We start from the raw sequence: 18,743 nt of genomic DNA on the forward strand, positions 1-18,743 counted from the left end.
CTCAGTCATGTCTGTCTGACTCCTTTCGACCCCATGGACTGTTGCCTGACAGGCTCCCCTTTTCCATGGGATTTTCCAGGCAAGAACATTGGAATGGGTTGCCATTTCCTCCTTCAGGAGAACTTCCCGACCCAGGGATTGAACCCGAATCTCAATTAGTCCTCATAACAATCAACAATGCTGGAAACTGAGGCCAAATGAGGATGAGCCAATGGTTCAGGCATGCTGAACTGGTGGAGTCTGGATTGGAATCTAGAACTTCTTGTCTCCAAAGCAATATCCTGTCCTTCCTACCCCTTGTCCTCCAATTCCTTCAGAACGCTCCCTTGCCTTGTCCTGCAGAGTGCTTCACAAAGGCCTCAGTCACAGCACCACACAGGAGCCACCTGCTGGAGGAGGTGGCACACGTGTCTGCTGGCATTTGAGTTCTTTAACGTCTGGACCTTGTCTTTTCCATCTGAATTCCCTATGGACTTCTGCATAGGCAACCAGTAAAAGTCTGTTGAAACTTTTTGTTGGAGTCATAAAATGCCCCTCTTTCCTACACTGGTCTCTGACTCCAGCCACAATGTCCTATTAAAAAGAAAATTTAAAACAAGCACTTTCCGCTCCAAAATTACACCCGGGATTTGCTTCAAGGGACCCCCACCCTGAGAGTGTCCCCTTGGGAATGCATCTGCCTGCTTACTGGACCAGAGTCATTGAGGGCAAGGGAAGGGAATAGCACTTCAAAGTTCATATAGGGTCATGAATTGGGGCTGGGGCTGGCTGGGGACCCACTCTAGTTCTTGACATCTCACCTCTCCATTCAAAAATAAATCCTCCTCCCCTTCTTCCCTTCTCTTTTACTTTCTGTCACTCTGCCTCCTCCCATCACTTTTGCCACAGATGTCCTCTAAAACTGTGGTCCTTACAGGTCTTGCATTAAAATCACCTGGGTAGCGGGAGAGGGCGTGGCGGCTGTCAGTTTGTATTTTTACAAAACTTACTGGAGGATTTATATGGATCGCATTATTTCAGAACCACTGGGATATATTCTAGAATATTAAGGCTAGTCCAAACCTCTTTATGGCTGAGGTGAAGGATCTTATCCATGATCACAGCATGGGTTAGAAGCAGAGCCAAGGCAAGAACTCTGGGTTCCAAGAACCCATGCAGAGCTGAATTCCCTGCTTCGTGCGGGTCCACTGTGCTGACCTCACCACCCTGCCTTCACAGCTGTCCCAGGAGACAGCGGATACAGCTGATGACCACATAAAGACTGTCAAGGTCACCAGTGCCAAAATAATGTCCTTTATTAGCAAATGCCAGAGCTAGTTTCAAATGTGGAGACAAACTATTCCTTTAGCAAATTTGGCAACCTGTCTGCAGGCAGAGGTAAAATTAGTATTTAGAAAGCAAACTGGGATTCACAAGCAGTGTCTTTTGAAATCCTAACACCTTACTGCTGAAAGGAACATTTGAGAGCTTTTCATCCAACTGCACTGTGTCTGTAAAATTCCTGCCCCATCCCTCTCAGGATGCACTTGCCAGGCTCCCCCAACCCCGTGTGGGCTCTGCTCACATCCTCCCAGTGCTGGGGGGCTCATGACCCTTATAACCAGCCAATAGTGTGTTCTTACTTTTACAGGTGGGAATCTTGTTACTCCATGTCCCGTCCTTCAGACACTCCATCTGGAATGTGTCCATCTCCACATTATCCTAGGAAGAAGCATGAAGAAGGGGAGGAAAGGAGAGGGGGTGGGTTGGTGACTGTTTCCCAGTGTAACCAGCTCACCCTCCAGAGCAGGCTGTTCTCCGCTGGGCTTTCCCAACGGGGGCCTCTGAGGGCTTGAAGTCAAGGGGAGGACAGACACTGAGTTCATGTCGCCTGTTCCTACTCTGGAGAGACACCTAGTGCCAGGGCGGGGCTGGGGGGGTTGTTGGTTGGGGGCTGGGCAGCTGTCTCGAAGGGACACCTGTACTGGTGACGCCTTCTTCAGAGCCGTGGCTCTCAAACCTCACTCAGTGAGCATCAGTGTCCCAGGCCCCCTCCCAGAGTTTCTGAATCAGTGGCTCTGGCGGGGGACCAAGCCCTTGCATTTCTAACTGGTGACGTGCTGGTGCGGTGGGGACTCCACTTGGACTGTCATTCCATGAGAGCAGCAGTCCACTAGCTCGGCTTACACTGGACTCGCCTGGGCTCCTTACCAGACAAAATGATCACAGGCCCTGCCCCAGAGATTCTGTTTTAATTGATCTCAGGTGCGGCCTGGGAGGTGGGTTTGTTAAGTTAACCAGAGGATTCCTAGGAGAACCACTGTTTCGGAGAATGAGCAATGCTCACCTGCCACCTTTAAAAGCTCAGCTTCTGTCCCAGAGCTACCCGGTAAGCCTGATGAACTTTGTTAAGGCTGTTTGTACTGACTGTCGGGCTGAATGGATATTTTGCTTGGACTTTTGTACCACTTTCAGAAGGGAGAGTCTGGGACACATGCTTTGAATTTTCAGAAGGCTGGAATTTTTGGCGCACTGAGGGAAAGCTCGGAAATACCGTGGTGGGACCAGGACAAGCTCTGGAAGACCATCTGCCCTGGGAGGCTCTGGGGAATTTCTCTAGCCTGGAGACCCACCCCTCCCCTAGCAGGACCCTGTACCTTCAGCACTTTGTAGCCTGTGTCACAGCTGATGAGCACCTGGTCTTTGAAGGAATATATGGTTTGCAAGGGTTCGATTTTCCCATGGACAGGAGGCTGCAGCTTGGGGCACTCATTCCCTGGTGGGGAGCATTGAAAGGAGTAGGTGAGAAAACAAAGGAAAGTGTGGTCATGAGAAGCCTTTCCCTAGAATTCAAGGCCTGATGGAGGTGGAAAAAAACACACGAAAACCGCACCCCCAGGGTATGGGGGCCTAGACCTACCAGGCCCTGAAGAAGGCTTACTTTGGATACTTGAGCAGGTCACTTTCCAACTTGGACCCTTATTTCCTCATCTGTAAAATGAGGTGGTTTGCCAGATGATCTCATCAAAACTCAGGGTAGGAAAAGGCATTAAATGTCTCAGTATAACTCTTGTCTGATGTCTCCTTTCCATCTTCCACAGTAGACCTGTGGGACATTTCTATAGGGACAAGGAGCTCAGTACCTACCAGTGTGTACTTTTCATACTAGACTCCTCTGATGAGAGGAACAGAATTTTCATATTCAGCTGAAATTTACACCCTTGAAATTTTTACTCAGTGGGAATAGTTGGCTCTTTTGGGCCACTCACGATGATCCCACTCTTTCTTCCCAAGATCTTTCTTCACAGTGCTAGAGAGACTGTGATTTGCACTTCAAAAGGCTAAATTGGATAGAATTCCTATGCCTGCCGTATTTCCTGGATAAGCTCTCCCTAATTAATATCCTCTTCCTGCCTCTCCCCACAAGTAGGCACTGAAGCTGGTGATGAGCCAAGGCCAGGATATAGCGTCTTTGCACTATATTAGTCACACCCAGCTGTGGTCCTTCCACTGCCCCTCTTCCTCCAGTTACTGTACGCCCCTTGGGTCAAGTAACTCCAGCAGGGCTTGGACCAGGACCGGGTGCCTCAAGGGACTGGGCGATGAGGCCTGTGGGCTTTGTCACTCTGGGTGCACAAGGAGGCAAACCACCATGATGAAACATTTTGTGCTAGAGGCTTACACCCAAATTTCTGCCCCAGACTTCGGAAGGCCTGGGGCTGGAAGGATCATTTTCAGGCCCAGTCAATCACAGTGTGAAGTTCTGGAAACTGGTTTCTTTTTTGAAAATTATAGTTTTTAAAAAAATATTTATTTTATTGGAGTCTAATTTCTTTACAATGTTGTATTGATTTCTGTTGTACAACAAAGTGAATCAGCTATATGTATCCATTTATCCCCTCCCTCCACCCCCCTCCCCCATCCTGTCTGTCTAGGTCACCACAGAGAACCGAGTTGAGCTTCCTGTGCTTTATAGCAGGTTCCCACGAACTATCCATTTTAGAGAAGGTAGTACATATATGTCAATCCCAGTTTCCCAATTTGTTCCACCCTCCCCTTTCCCCCACCTCATGTCTGCACATCTACTCTCTTATGTCAGCATCTCTATTCCTGCCCTGGAAATAGTTCATCTGTACTGTTTTTCCTAGGGCATATACTCTGAGAAAACCATAATTCAAAATGACATGTGTACCCCAGTGTTCCCTGCAGCACTATTCACAACAGCCAGGACATGGAAGCAACCTAGATGTCCATCGACAGATGAATGGAGAAAGATGTGATACATATATACAATGGAATATTACTCAGCCATAAAAGGAACGAAACTTGGTCATTTGTAGAGACATGGATGGACCTAAAATCTGTCATACAGACTGAAGTAAGTCAGAAAGAGAGAAACAAGTATCATATACTGATGCACATATGTTTTTTGTTTTTAAAAATCTCCCCACATGTTCTGAAGTGCAGCCAGTTTTGAAAACGTCTTATCCAAACCCACCATCATTGCTGCCCTTTACCCCATTTATAGATGAGAAGCTAGTCAGCAGAATGAATCTGCCTTGGTCCCAAGCTGCTCAGTGGCAGGGTTGGGAGTCTTGCCACATCCCCAGAGGAGCCCCAGGACAGCACCCCCTCACACTCCCTGGCCGCTATGCCGTGAGGGCTGAGCATGGAAGCCAGGTGTGACCCAGGAGGGGAGAAGCTGTGTTACCTGTCGCCCTGTATGACAGCCTCCAGCCCTGGTTCTCCCCCGAGTTGTCACTGCGAAACAGGATCTGGACGCTGTGGCTCTGGGTATTGATGGGTTCTGGGGCTTTCTCTCCACAGAAGGGTCCCAGAACTTTTGGACCAGCTTTAATCTGTGAGGGGCGAGTTAGAAAAAAAGCAGGGTGACACCTGAGTGGCAGTGACTGCTTCTGGGATCATCTCTACTCTGCACCTAGGGTTTTCTGGAAGCTTCCATGTGAGTCCATGGTGTTCACTCACACTCTTAGTGGGCATTACTATTCACCAAAGGGTTCCATCTCCTCTCTCCCATTCACAGATCACAATGACCTTGGAAGTGGACAAGGCATGCTGATTCTCCTTTCCTCAGAGATGAACATATTATGGTTCAGAGAGGGGCAGAGCCCTGTCCAGGTACACAGGACAGAAAAGGGCCCTGCTTGCAAAGACCCTGCATTCTAGTCAGGGCAGACTAATAGATAATTTTAAAAAATAGTTACCAGCTATAGTAAGTATCACAAAAATAATCAGGGTGATATATAATATAAATGTATGCTGTATGTTTATAATTTAAGTAGCAACATCTATGTAGTCTGTATAATTTTCATCATTAATATAATAGATGTTGTTTAGTTGCTAAGTTATGTCCAACTCTTTTGTGAGCCCATGGACTGCAGCCCACCAGGCTCCTCTGTCCATGGAGTTTTCCAGGCAAGAGTACTGGAGTGGGTTGCCATTTCCTTCTCTAGGGGATCTTCCCGACCCAGGGATCGAACCCCTGTATCCTGTGTCTCCTGCATTGCAGGTGGGTTCTTTACCTCTGTACCACCAGAGAAGCTTCAGTATAATAGATAAAAAACTTTAAATAGATAGTTAGGGAAGGCCTCTTTGTGGAGGTAACATTGGATTTGAAACATGTAGGATGAGTACTAGCTTGTCATTTGGAGAGGAGGGGAGAATACTTTCCAGGCGGGGAAAACAATGTATATAAAGGTTGAGGCCAAAAGTGGGAAAGAGCCTGGTAAGTATCAAGAGCAGGAAGGAAGCCAGTGAGGCTGGAAGAGAGGGAATGCCATGGCTTGTGGATGGGAAGGCAGCCACGGGCCATACTGTGTTGAGGAATTCATGTTTATTCCAAGTACAATCTTGATATAACCTGGCTTTTATAAAATTTACCCTGGATGCTGGAAGAGAACATACCATGCAGAGCAAGAGTGGATGCCAGAAAACCCTCCAGGTAGCCTTGCAGCTGACCAGAGAGAGCAGGGATTGGACTCAGGTAGAGGCAGCGGAGATGGAGAGAAGGAAGAGGCACTCTGGGCTGGTCCAGATTTCCAGCCCCCAGGCCTGGGGTCCTGCCTCTGCTTTAACTCTTTGTCCTTCCTCCTCTGAGGACCAGCACTTCTTAACCCTCATTTGATGACTTCTATAATCCTGGGTATATCTTCATCTTGTCACCCTTACTGTGGTGAGGGGGACAGTGAAACCCCTAGAGTTACCTGCCTAATGATAAGCTCATAGCATGGCACCTAGGATATAATGTATGGTGGACAGAATTCTGGGCCTCCCTTGTGGCTCAGATGGGAAAGAATCTGTCTGTAATGTGGGAGACCCAGGTTCCATCCCTGGGTTGGAAAGATCCCCTGGAGGAGGAAACCCACTCCAGTACTCTTGCCTGGAAAATTCCATGGATAGAGGAGCCTGATGGACTACAGTCCATGGGTCATAGAGAGTCAAACATTTTTTGACTAAATGACTAACACACACAGACAGAATTCTAAGCTGGTCTCCATGATCTTCACCCTGGTGTCACTTCATGATGACATTATGTTACCTGGCAGAAGGGATTTTGCAGGTGGGGTCAGGGAAGTTCCCTAGACTGGGTCCAATCAAGGTGGTAGATGTTATTTTAAATAATTACTTTTTAGGAAGCCACCGGCTTGGCCCCCTATGCTGGAAGAAGGTAGAGAATGTCAATTTTCCCAATTCAGCCAAGATTTGTCAGTATCCCCAGGACATATAGCCCCTGCTATCTTACCTTGATGTAGTCATAGGGGCAGGACACCTCAGGATGGTCCTCAATGTCGAAAATGTCCTCAAACTGCAGGCTGATCATGAAACCCTCCTCCAGCTCAATGGTGTAGAGGCATTCGGAGCTCTTGGGGTAAGGGCTGGGGAAGTCGGGGCTAGTGATCACGCCGGTCCGCTGGGTGAAGAGGTTGTCACTGCACTCCACTGTGGGAAGCACATGGGGGCAAAGTGGTACACCACACTCATGGCCACAGCATCCCCTTTCTTATCTGCTATGGTACAATTTTCCCAGTGGTTCTGAGAGGCAAGTTGGGGAAGGAGTCACTATCCCCATTTTACAGATGGGGAAACTGAATTTCAGTGAGGGGAAGAGATTTACTCAAGGTCACACAACCAAGTAATTTGCAGGGTTCAGACTCAAAGGCAGTGAGTGTGATATGCCTTTTTGTCCAATTCTCTGATGTTGGTGTGGGGCTTGAGGGGTCTCAGATGGAAGGTTTTGAGATATGTGTTCAGGGAGAGGATCTTCTCCTCTTTTGTGCTGCTCTTCCCTCAGCCCAGGATTCCATGAGATCTCTGCTCAAAGCCATCTTTGATCCCTCATTAACACAGGACCCTCACATATACCCTCACTTTCTGGACCCTGGCCTTGCTTTGTTTCTCTTCATGCTGTTGACCACTGCTTGCATTGTGAAACGTATTTCTCAGTGGACTTTCCTGCCTCCACAAGTTCCCTGAGCTCAGGGAGTTTGCTCTGTTCCCCATCACAGTTGCAACCCAGCAACCAGTGTCTTGGATCCTGGCCATGGCTTAACCCTGCAAAGGCCCTGTTATATACCATTGAACCATTGTCCTTGGATCTGGCATGTCAGTTCTTTCTGGTCATTTGTAAATGAGAAAACTGGCCCAGAAAGGGGACATAGCTAACCCTAAAGTCCCTCGGTTATAAGCTACAGAACAAGGTTTAGAGTGGTTTCTGAATCCGTGTGTTAACTTTCTACCCCAAGCATTTTCATGGGGATGGCATTGCTCCCAGAGGGGCCAAAATTGGTTCTTAGAGAGGGGAAGTTGTTACTCTTTTTATGCATAACACACAGGCAGACATATAGTGCATAAACATATATAAGGGTATTTGTAGCATTAAATTTCATGGGTGAGTCAATTAAGAAGAGAATGTTTAAAAAGGCTCTTGGGGGGCAGAAGCAAAAATGAATTGCTCAGTCTTAGCCCCTCTGTGGTCAGCACATGGTAGATACTCAATAAATACTTACTGAATGAAAACCATGGAAAATACAACCCTCTTCAAGAAAACCCATGTATGTGCCTGCTTTATATGGATGGGTTTTATTCAGAAGTAGAAGTTTTTGAAGGAGGAAGGAGAAGAAATCCTGTTTCTAGCAAGCCCTCCCCCAATGCTCCCTCACTCAGCTTCCAAGTGGTCTTTCTAGGACCCAGATCCTTACCCTGCAGTCATACTGATCTACTGGCAATTCCCCAAATATTCTGAATCCTGTCATGCTTCTGAATGTTTGCAGAAGCTGTTCTCTCTGCCTGTCATGCCCTCCTTTTCCTTGTTCTTTTTCCTTCATCAAGGGCGTCATCTCTGGGAAGTGCTTGCTCCCTTGGTGCCGACTCAGGTCTGACAGTGCCACACCCACACTTCATTTACAACACTTACTACATTTTATCATTTGCCTATGTGGCTATTACCCGCTAGCCAGGAGGTTCTCATGGAAATGTCTTAGTCCTCCTATTTCCCCCTCCCCACCTCAGCCTGGATACTATGGCAGAGAAGGCACATGGATGAGAGGGGAAAGCAAAGGGAGCAAGAAGGAAAGGGATGTTTTCTTGCTGTCTTATCTTTGTCTCTCTCTCTCCCCCTTCTCTCGCTTGCAGTAGGGTTCTCTCTATCACAATATAAAAGTGAGAGGCCAAGGAAGAGCAGAAAAAAAGGAGCTGGTGCGTAAAACCTAGTTCCGGGTTCAGAACTGGGAAACCTGGGTTTTCCCTTGACTTGGCCTGTTACTTGCAGGAGGAGAGGAAATAAGGACTAAAGAGCAGAAAGCCCTGCTCCCCAGCAAGAAAGATGGCCTAGAGGCCAGGGCTTCTCAAATGCAGTTCTCTGAGAATCTGAACCCAACTTCCAGGCTGGTGGGCATTTCAGCATCTTTATCCTTGTGGTCTGATTACACTTTTAATTGTTCCTACTGCCTGTCCATCCTTCCTCTGAGCCTCCCCTCATCTTACTGGAAAATATGACTCCTAACAGGGATGCAGAGAATCACCGCCGGGCCCCACCTCGGCACGTCCTGTTGTCTGTGTGGAGGATGTAGCCGAAGCGACAGGAGCAGTAGTAGCCGCCGATGTAGTTATGGCAGTAGTGGTCACAGGACAGCTCCTCGTCCTCCCGCTCCGTGCACTCATCCACATCTGTAGGGCAGGCAGGGCCTCTCACAACCAGTTCAAGTGCGATGGTGAAGGGAACAGCCAACATTTACAGAGCGCTCAGTGGAGCCACTCACTGTGTTGAGAGATACCTGCATTCTCTCATTTAAGCCTCACCTGAGCCAACCCACTCCAGTGTTCTTGCCTGGAGAATCCCAGGGACGGGGGAGCCTGGTGGGCTGCCGTCTATGGGGTCGCACAGATTCGGACACGACTGAGGCACCTTAGCAGCAGCAGCAGCAGCAAGCCTCCAATTACAAATGAGGAAACTTGCCCAAGGTCACAGAAAACCTGGTCAAACCTGGGCAACCTGCCTCCTGGTGGTGCCACTGCTCTCTAATAGCTGTGATGACAGTGAGCAGGACGGTTATGACTCCCTTTTTACAGATGAAGAAACTGAGACTTAGAGCCATGAAGGAACTTACTCCAAGTCACACAGACAGGAAGTAGAGTCCTCATTCAAATCAAGGTGGGCTGGCTCTAAAATCTGGGTTTTTAACTTCTCCTCTTTCTAAGTGTCTAAGGTGGGTCAAGCCCTATCTTAGGCACTGGAAATATAAAGATAAAAAGATGTATGTTTCCAACCTAATTTGAACACATATTTCCTCCCAAAAGATACAGGAATGGCCAAGAAGCTTACACATGAAAAGATACTCAGCATCACTGGGTGCCAGGAAAATGCAAACAAACCATAATGAAGCACCACTGCATGTCCTCTGGAATGGTTAATTTTTTTTTTTAATTGATGACACCAAATGTTGGTGAGGATATAAAGCAGCCAGAACTCTCATACATTGGTGCAGGGATACAAAATGGTGCAAACACTGGAAAGAGACTATATGACAATTTCTTATAGAACTAAACATACACCTACACTACGATCAAGCAATTTTGCCCCTAGATATTAACATATATCCCACAGAAGTGAAACATATGTGAACTATATGAAAACATATGTTTACAAAATGGCTTGTACAAAAAGGTTTGTGGAAATTTTATTAATGATATCCTCAAAATGGATAGAACCCAGGTGTCTGTCAATAGGAGAATGAATAAATAGATTGTAGTATATTTATATAATGGAAAATTACTCTGCCAGGAAAAGAAATAGTTACTAATGAATTGGAACAACATTAATGAAAATCAAAAACTTTGTGCTAAGTAAAATATTTCTCATCTCCAAAATATAATCTGTATGTGTTCATTTATATGAAGTTTTGCAAGAGGCAAAACTAATCTATTGTGGTGAAAAAAATCAGGACTGTTGTGGTGACCTCTAAAGAGGTCGGAGTGTTGTGTAATTGGAAAGGAGCATAAAGGAACTTTAGGGGTTAATGGTAAAGCTCAACATCTTGTTAGGGATTTAGTTATGTACAAATAAAAATTTTTCAAAGCTTAACAAATGTACTTAAGATTTATGCATTTCATTGAATATATAGATTTTACATGAAAAGAAAAAATTGTGAATAGCTGTTGAACTCTAGATAAAGAATTGCATGCTAAAATATTTAGGAAGAAGAGTACTGATGTCTGCAATTTATTTTGAAATGTGTCAAAAAAGATGAATTGATGGATAGAGGATAGATAGATGGATAGATGTACGATAGACCAAATGCAGTAAGACATTAAAGGTAGAATTTATGTAATAGGCGTTCATTTTAAAGAAGAGAACACAAGACACTTTTAATTTTGAGAGAGAAAGGGAGATGTGGGGATGAGTCACCCACTTCTCCAACTTACCCACAGCCACGTAGTGGGCATCAAATCCTGTGAATCGCTCTTCATCGGAGAAATCTGACCGGAAGGTGATGGACATAAAGGAGCCAGGGGAGAGCACCACTTCCTGGCCTGGGGTTTGTTCTGTGTCCGTGGTCTCCCTGCCACAGAAGGTTGCCAACACCTGGTCTTCAGTTTCTACCTTTAGGGTCAAAAAGAAAGGGAACAAGATGTGCAGCTTCCCAAATTAGCTTCACTGCTGGTCTCAAGGAGAAAAGATAGAGGAGCTGCCCACAAGTGGACCAGGCAGCCTGGGAGGCCCAAAGAAAGAGGCTTAGGAATTCTGGAATTTGAGGAAAGACACATTACAGGTTAAGCCAATGTGTCTGTCCTCTTCCCATTTCATTCATTTTGTTTAGGTCCATCAGAAGTAGCTTCCCATTAGTCCTGTTGGCAACAAAATGCCTTAAGGTGAGGTGAAGTCGCTCAGTCGTGTCCAACTCTTTGCGACCCCATGAACTGTAACCTACTAGGCTTCTCCGTCCATGGGATTCTCCAGGCAAGAATACTGGAGTGGATTGCCATTTCCTTCTCCAGGGGATCTTCCCAACCCAGGGATCAAACCCGGGTCTCCCGCATTGGAGGCAGACGCTTTAACCTCTGAGCCACCAGGGAATGCCTTATTTGTTAAAAAAAAATTCAATGTTAAAATAAAATTTCATATTTAATGAAACAGAAGGGTTAGATTTCACAGATGGATTCCAGATACAACAGGAACTTATATTTCCAGGAAAAGAAACTTTATACACAATATAAGTCATTCATTGAGAATTCAGTATGTGCCAACCACGGAACAAAGTGTGGGATGGGGATGATGGGAGATGAGTAAGCCATTGAGCTGTGCATGCAGAAGGGCTTCCCAGGTCTCTCAGTAGTAAAGAACCTACCTGGCAATGCAGGAGACACAGGACACTTGGGTTCAATCCCTGGGTCAGGAGGATTCCCTGGAGTAGGAAATGGCAACCCACTCCAGTATTCTTTCCTGAAAAATTCCATGGACAGAGGAGCCTGGCAGGCTATAGTTCATGGGGTCACAAAAAGTTGGACACAGCTAAGCAACTGAGCATGCACATGGCCGTAGGGAAGCAGTGTTCAGATGGCAGAAAACAGACAGAGCTATCATACAGTGTGACAAGTGTCTTGTGAAGAACGTACTCAGAAGGAGGCAAAAGATCCCCATTGAAATATAACCTATGGGAAGGTGAGAATTTTCGTTAATTAATTACTTTTTTATTGGTATATTTGAGCTTTATTTTTAAAATGATACATTATCTATATCAGAATTGGAATTTAAAAAATGTAAATTGTAAATAAACATCGTAAATAAACCATGTGTTTAGTTACAATGTGTTAGTTTCAGGTGTAAAGTGATTCAGTTACACACACACACATATTCTTTTTCAGATTCTTTTCTTTACAGTTATATTTTCAGTGCATAGAATAGGACCTAGAATATAGCAGTTATCCAATAAATATTTGTCAGCCAGAACTAAAAGTGCAAGACCTATTCTGAGAACAATGAGAAGCCAGAAATTCTGTGGGGATTGTAGGAAAAGATATATTTGGAGGGATAGGTTGAAACTAGATTATTATCGACCTTGAATCACATAACAAGTGACTTGAAATCCCATGGACAGAGGAGACTAGTGGGCTACAGTCCATGGGATTGCAAAAGAGTCAGGCATGGCTTAGCAACTAAACAACAAAAAGGGAAGTCACATAATCAGAACTATATTTAATAGGTAGTCTTACTAATACAGAAACTATTGGAATCACCCCAAAATAGTTGCATTTTTTTAAGACTCAGCTGCAAAATTGCCTATTTGCTAAAGAATTCCCTATTTTGCAAGAGCCGGTGGCCCTGGGTAGATTCAGAAACCCAAGGAGAGATTCTAAACTGGTTGTCTAAAGCAGATTTTGTGTTTGGTTAGGGAAGCAGTGTTGTAGCTGGCTGGTATGTTTATATGACTACCATACTTTGCTCACCTACCATTCTATCATTTATACCCATCTCGATCCTTTTAAGGAAGCATTTCTATCTGCATCCTCCAGACTGATGTTTTAGCCAAGATGCATGAGAAAACTCTGACCAAGAATGATGTCTGCTGCCTTCCAAAGTCTTTAAAGCATAGGTCTCAAAGCCTGCCTATCTCTAGTAGCTTCTAATGAATTGTTTCGTTCATTAGCTTAGTATGTCAGAAGTATCTTGACATTTGACACTTCTGTTTTGAAACTAATGATTTATTTATTTAAAATAAGTGGGAGCTTTAAAGGAAAACAATTTGCCCTGGCAACAAAACACGAGGACAATTAATCACTAACTTTGGGAATTGAAGTGTAAACAGAAGATGAGATCATGGCTTTGCTATGTTTTCCTCTTCTCTGCAGATACTAGCCAAACTCACACCAGCCTTATTGCTGTACAGTGTTCCAATCTGCACACAGCTGAAATGTCACTTTCTTGAACATCTCAGCTACTTTGTTGTTTTGATGATCTGAGTTTTCCAGGTAGCTGAAGTTTTACCTATGATTTTTTTAAAAGCTGGGGTGTTTGTGAGTGAAATGCTTTTCAAAGCACTTTATTCAAATACCTGCTTTCTCAGGTAAAATATACTAATCTTTCTTGGTGATCCAAGGACAGTGTTAAGAACATCAAGTTTCTTGGGGATATTGGGGTTTGTAATGTTGCTTGCCCTACATTGAAAGCCCCCAGACTATAAAGCCTTTGCAATTCTTATGTCTTCTTTATGTAGATAGGGTTTTACTTACTGTTTTAAAATCAGGTAGAAATTCATTAAGCTTCTATCATTAGAATTTAATGAGAATAAGACTAAATACATAAAGAATGAGGGTCTGGGAGGAGGCTTCTTTGATGAGTAACCACATGAGCTGGAATGCACTATCTCGGTGACCTCTGCATTGGAGTGAAATGTATGGACCTGGCTGTTAGAGGTCTGGACCCCTGTTTCTGACTCCACCAAACAGTGGTATATGGCTGACTCCTGTAGCGCTCAGTTATCCACCTGGTAAACTAGGGGTTTGAACAAGCTGGGTTCTACGTTCTCTTCCAGTCCTGACAACCTAGTATTCTAATAAGGCATTATATCCATACATTAAATAAACCAACTAGAGCAGGGGTCCCCAGCCTCTGGGATCTTAATGCCTGATGCTCTGAGGTGGAGATGATGTAATAATAATAGAAACAAATTGCATAATAAATGTAATGCACTTGAATCATCCTGAAACCATCTTCCACCCCCGGTCTGTGGAAAGATTATCTTCCACAGAACCAGTCCCTGGTGTCAAAAAAGTTGGAATTCATTGAACTAGAGAATGGTGAGGAGGAGTTTCAACACAGACATTGCTTCCTACTTAAGAACTTGAACTTGTTTGTGGTCTATACCATGTGCTCTAGAAGCAATTACTAATGAAGAGTCAAGCCTTGAGCATCAGCACTGCTAGACACGGCAGCCTCATTCCTCATTTGTTATCCCCGAGGTCTCCAAGGTTCTATAGTACCTGTGAAAGTGTGAAAGTGAAGTTTCTCAGTCGTGTCCAACTCTTTGTGACCCCGTGGACTGTAGCCCTCCAGGCTCCTCCGTCCATGGGATGCTCCAGGCAAGAATACTGGAGTGGGTTGCTGTTTCCTTCTCCAATAGTACCTGTAGCATGAGACTTTCAAGTGAAACCAACCAGAGATCTTTTGGATCAGGGAGAGACCTAATGAAGGTCTATGATAAACAGCCTCCCTTCTTGTAACTCCCAGGCTTAAGGATATCTAAGTTTATGATGGCAGATAAACAATCTTCACCTGTAGAGCCTCACTATTAAAGAGGACAGGTAGTCATGCCCCACCTGAGACCCATGGGAAAATCTGAGTCTGATAGACCTTTAGAAGCAGGGCAGAGAAGGCCCCAGGGCCCTGGGAATTCAGCCTGCAGCTCTAAATAGAGCCTGGAGGGAGGGACCTTTAAGCTGTTTCAATCCCCTCCTTCTAGAGGAAACTGAGGTCCAGAGAAGGGCAGTGACTTGCTCAAGAGTAGAGAGATAACCAAGAGCATTTCCTGATACCAGATTTGCTTTTGGAACAGTTCTGACCCTGGAGAAAGGAGCCCACCAATCCAGAGAGTGCAAGGCAAATGACACAGGCACTTTGCCAAACAACTTTTTGGCTCAAGGGCCTCTTGAAACTTATCTGGCATGCATGGACTGTCTCCCAGAGAGGATGTGGCTCAGTGACAGCTCTGGTCGTAACATAAACAGAGGGGTCACTGGCCCTACTTAATATTTGCAGCCCTTGCTATGACTGTAAAATTCTACAAAACCCATTGACTTCTGAGTACAGATGGAGGATTGAGCCCTGGCTTCTGTTTGGACTGTCCCTGTACTAGGGTCATTATATTAACATGATGGAGGGAAATACCTTATCAAATGAAAACAAAAAATTCATAATAGTAGAAAACCATTTGGCTGGGGATCACAGACTCTTTTATTTTTCTACTTATTATGGGCAGCCATGTCCTTTCAGCCATGTCCTATTGTGATTTTCGGCACCAACATATGGATGCATGTCCTCAATTTGCTTTCTTTCATCTCAACAAATATTTATATACCAAGTTCTGTTCTCATTATAACATGAAGGATGCCAAAAACTACTAATTTGTTGCATGTGCATAATAAGCCAGCCCCCTGCCTCTGGGAATATAAAATTTAGTAGGAGAATAAGTACTGACATGTGTCTGTGTTAGGGAATTACCAGATTATAGTTATTGCAATAAAAGCTAGGAAGTCCCTGGGGTTATAAGATGGGAAAAGCTAAGGGGAATCAGAAAACAGGAAAAAGAGGATGGTCTCTGAGCTGGGACCAAAAGGTGAGTAGGACGTAGGCAGGTAGAAATCGTAGGTGGAGGGCTGGGAAGGGGGCAGAAGGGTGGACATCTAGGTAGAGGGAGCAGCAAAATTCTGAGGGCATTTGGAGTCTCAGCTGCCCCTCCCTACACACTACTACCTCATATAGGAAAGGGGTTCTGTTGAGGACAGGGGGCAGGAAGGAGGAGAAACCAGAGTCTGCTTTCTGTGAGCTGTCTCCCTTAGTAGAAACAGCACAAACCTCCTAGGCAAAGCTAAGGCAGGGCAGCAGAAAACTTGGTGAACTTTCTGTAAGAGGACAGCTATGGCTTCGTTCCACATGTCCATAAAGTGATCCCATCAGAGACTATCAATGCATTGACATCCACACAGTGACAAACTTGAAGCCGAGATGATTGCAGTGAATCAATCAAAGCCATTATCTAGTGAGCGGTAGTTTCAGGTTCACACTACAGCTTTCTGATTCCCCAATCAGTGATGTCTCCTGATCCTTTAAGACACAAGAGGAACAAAAGGGGCTGTCCACTACTATGTGATATCCCTTATATGTGGAATCTAAAAAATAATATGAATTGACGAATATAACAAAAAAGAAACAGACTCACAGATACAGAGAACTAACCAGTGGGTACCAGTAAGGGAGAGGGGAGGGTGGGGACAAGATAGAAGTAGGGGATTAAGAGGACGGAGCTATTATGTATAAATAAGTAAGCTACAAGCATACATTGTACAACACAGGGAATATAGCTAATGTTTAATGACAACTATAAGTGGAATTTAACTTTTAAAAGTTGTGAATCACCATGTTGTACCCCTGTAACTTACATAATAATGTATAAAAGAAGGTTGAATGCCAAAGAATTGATGCTTTTGAACTGTGGTGTTGGAGAAGACTCTTGAGAGTCCCTTGAACTGCAAGAGATCAAACTGTTTAACCCTAAAGGAAATCAACAGTAAATATTCATTGGAAGGACTGATGCTGAAGCTGAAACTCCAATATTTTGGCCACCTGATGTGAAGAGCCAACTCATTGGAAGAGACCCTGATGCTGGGAAAGATTGAAAGAAGGAGGAGAACAGGGTGACAGAGGATGAGGTGGTTGGAAGGCATCACCAATGCAATGGACATGAGTTTGAGCAAGCTCCAGGAGATGGTGAAGGACAGGGAGGCCTGGTGTGCTGCAGTTTTGGGGGTCGCAAAGAGTTGGACACAAGTGAGTGACTGAACTACCACTGTATATCAACTCTACCTCATTTTCTTTTTTTTTTTTTTTCTTCAAAAAGGCTGTGATATAAGTCCAAATACCTCAGAGATTTGCTGGTCAGTGTTCCCAAGCTACACCCTTGAGCCCCTTTGACATCTTCTCTGGGCCCTTGAAGAGCTATTCAGGCTTAATTTAGGCAGATATTCAGAGAGTGTGCTGATTGCTTTCAGAGGTCACATGGCTCCACTGACACCTTAATTTCAGACTTCCGGCCTCCAGAGCTGTGACAGAAGAAATCGCTATATATTTATTTATAATTAAATGAATAAACCACTAGGTTAATGGTAATGTATTATGACAGCCGTACAAATTGAAAATGGTCTGTAAATAGGTTTTTCCTCATTTGTAAAATAGTGAAAATAATAGTATTTTAAATCAGAGGACTTGGTGAACATATATGTAAACTTATGAAGATAGTTATCTGAAATATAGTCAGCACTTAGTAAATCAGAGGGAAAAACAAGAGCACGAAGATTGAGCCCACTGAGGTGACATCTTTCTGGACTCCCAGATAAGTGGAGTGTGGGTAATTTCACACATTTGAAGAAGAATTAAGAGATTGAAACCATTCCTGGATGCCTTGTTTTCTGGTTCCACTCCTTCATTCCTAACCTCACTGGAGACAGCAACACAGACCTCTCTTTTTATGAGGTCCCAGATCACAGGTTAATGGGGTGGGAAGGGAATGGAGGAAGCCCTCGCCACACGGCCTCCTCATCTGACAGGTGGCACCTTAGGTCTCTCTAACTCTGCACTTTACAAGCTTCCTAATGGTCCTGGGAGGTGGGTGATGTGGTGAAGATATTTTCCTAATTTTATATGAGCGGACCAGAGTAATTTAAAGGATCTCTGACAGCTTTCATCTACAAGAGAATAATATTAAGTCCAGAAACCTTCCTCTTACTTTCCTGGGTTTCAAAGGATTTCTCTAGGTGTGTGAATTTAGGCCAGTGTTTCAGTAACAGCTCTGGGCCCAGAACTCCTGATTCCAGGAACTGGGCCAGGGGCAACAGGCCAATGTTACTACTTTACTCAGCTTCCCAATCTGCAGTTAAAGATCATGAAAGTGAAAGTGAAAGTGAACGTCACTCAGTCATGTCCGACTCTGTGAGCCCATGAACTATACAGTTCATGGAATTCTCCAGGCTGGAATACTGGGGTGGATAACCTTTCCTTTCTCCAGGGGATCTTCCCAACCCAGGGATCAAACCCAGGTCTCCCGCACTACAGGCAGATTCTTTACCAGCTGAGCCACCAGGGAAGCCCAAAGACCATGAGAAGGAGCAAATTAAAAGTACCAGATGCTAGACCAGAACCCAGGACTAAGAAAAAAAAGGAGATGTGTGTATGTGTTGCATTTCAGAAGTTCTTGAAAGCCACGTAAGTAAAAAGAGCACAGCTGGTGTGGTTAAGACTCAAGTTGGCCATATTTGAGAGGGGCTGTACCATGTTGCTTCAGTCTTGACCAAGTAATTTGGCTATAAAATAATAATGATAATAATAATTAAAGTACTACTAGTAGTGCGTGCTTAGTCCCTTAGTTATGTCCAACTCTTTGCAACTTTGTGGACTGTAGCCCAACAGGTTCCTCTGTCTATGGGGTTATCCTAGCAAGAATACTAGAGTGGGTTACCATTTCCTCCTCCAGGGGATT

At 44.7% G+C, this 18,743-nt stretch overlaps 1 protein-coding gene across 3 annotated transcripts in view; it reads right to left on the reverse strand.

Moving 5' to 3' along the window:
• Positions 1–18,743, reverse strand: part of MASP1 (MBL associated serine protease 1) — a 52,289-nt gene that overhangs the window by 12,920 nt on the left and 20,626 nt on the right. For all 3 annotated transcript variants that reach the window (XR_005723263.1, XM_040252959.1, XM_040252968.1), the window contains exons 3-8: positions 10,921–11,098; positions 9,034–9,165; positions 6,743–6,939; positions 4,691–4,838; positions 2,637–2,755; positions 1,623–1,701 (exon numbers count right to left, since the gene is read on the reverse strand). Coding sequence is in view for 2 of the 3 variants with exons in the window: in XM_040252959.1 (XP_040108893.1) it covers positions 1,623–1,701; positions 2,637–2,755; positions 4,691–4,838; positions 6,743–6,939; positions 9,034–9,165; positions 10,921–11,098 (853 nt within the window). In the remaining variant the exon portion in view is untranslated. The remainder of the gene's footprint in view (positions 1–1,622; positions 1,702–2,636; positions 2,756–4,690; positions 4,839–6,742; positions 6,940–9,033; positions 9,166–10,920; positions 11,099–18,743) is intronic.

This window comes from Oryx dammah, unplaced genomic scaffold (assembly GCF_014754425.2).
Source record: "Oryx dammah isolate SB20612 unplaced genomic scaffold, SCBI_Odam_1.1 HiC_scaffold_2, whole genome shotgun sequence".
NCBI classification, from domain to species: Eukaryota; Metazoa; Chordata; class Mammalia; order Artiodactyla; family Bovidae; genus Oryx; species Oryx dammah.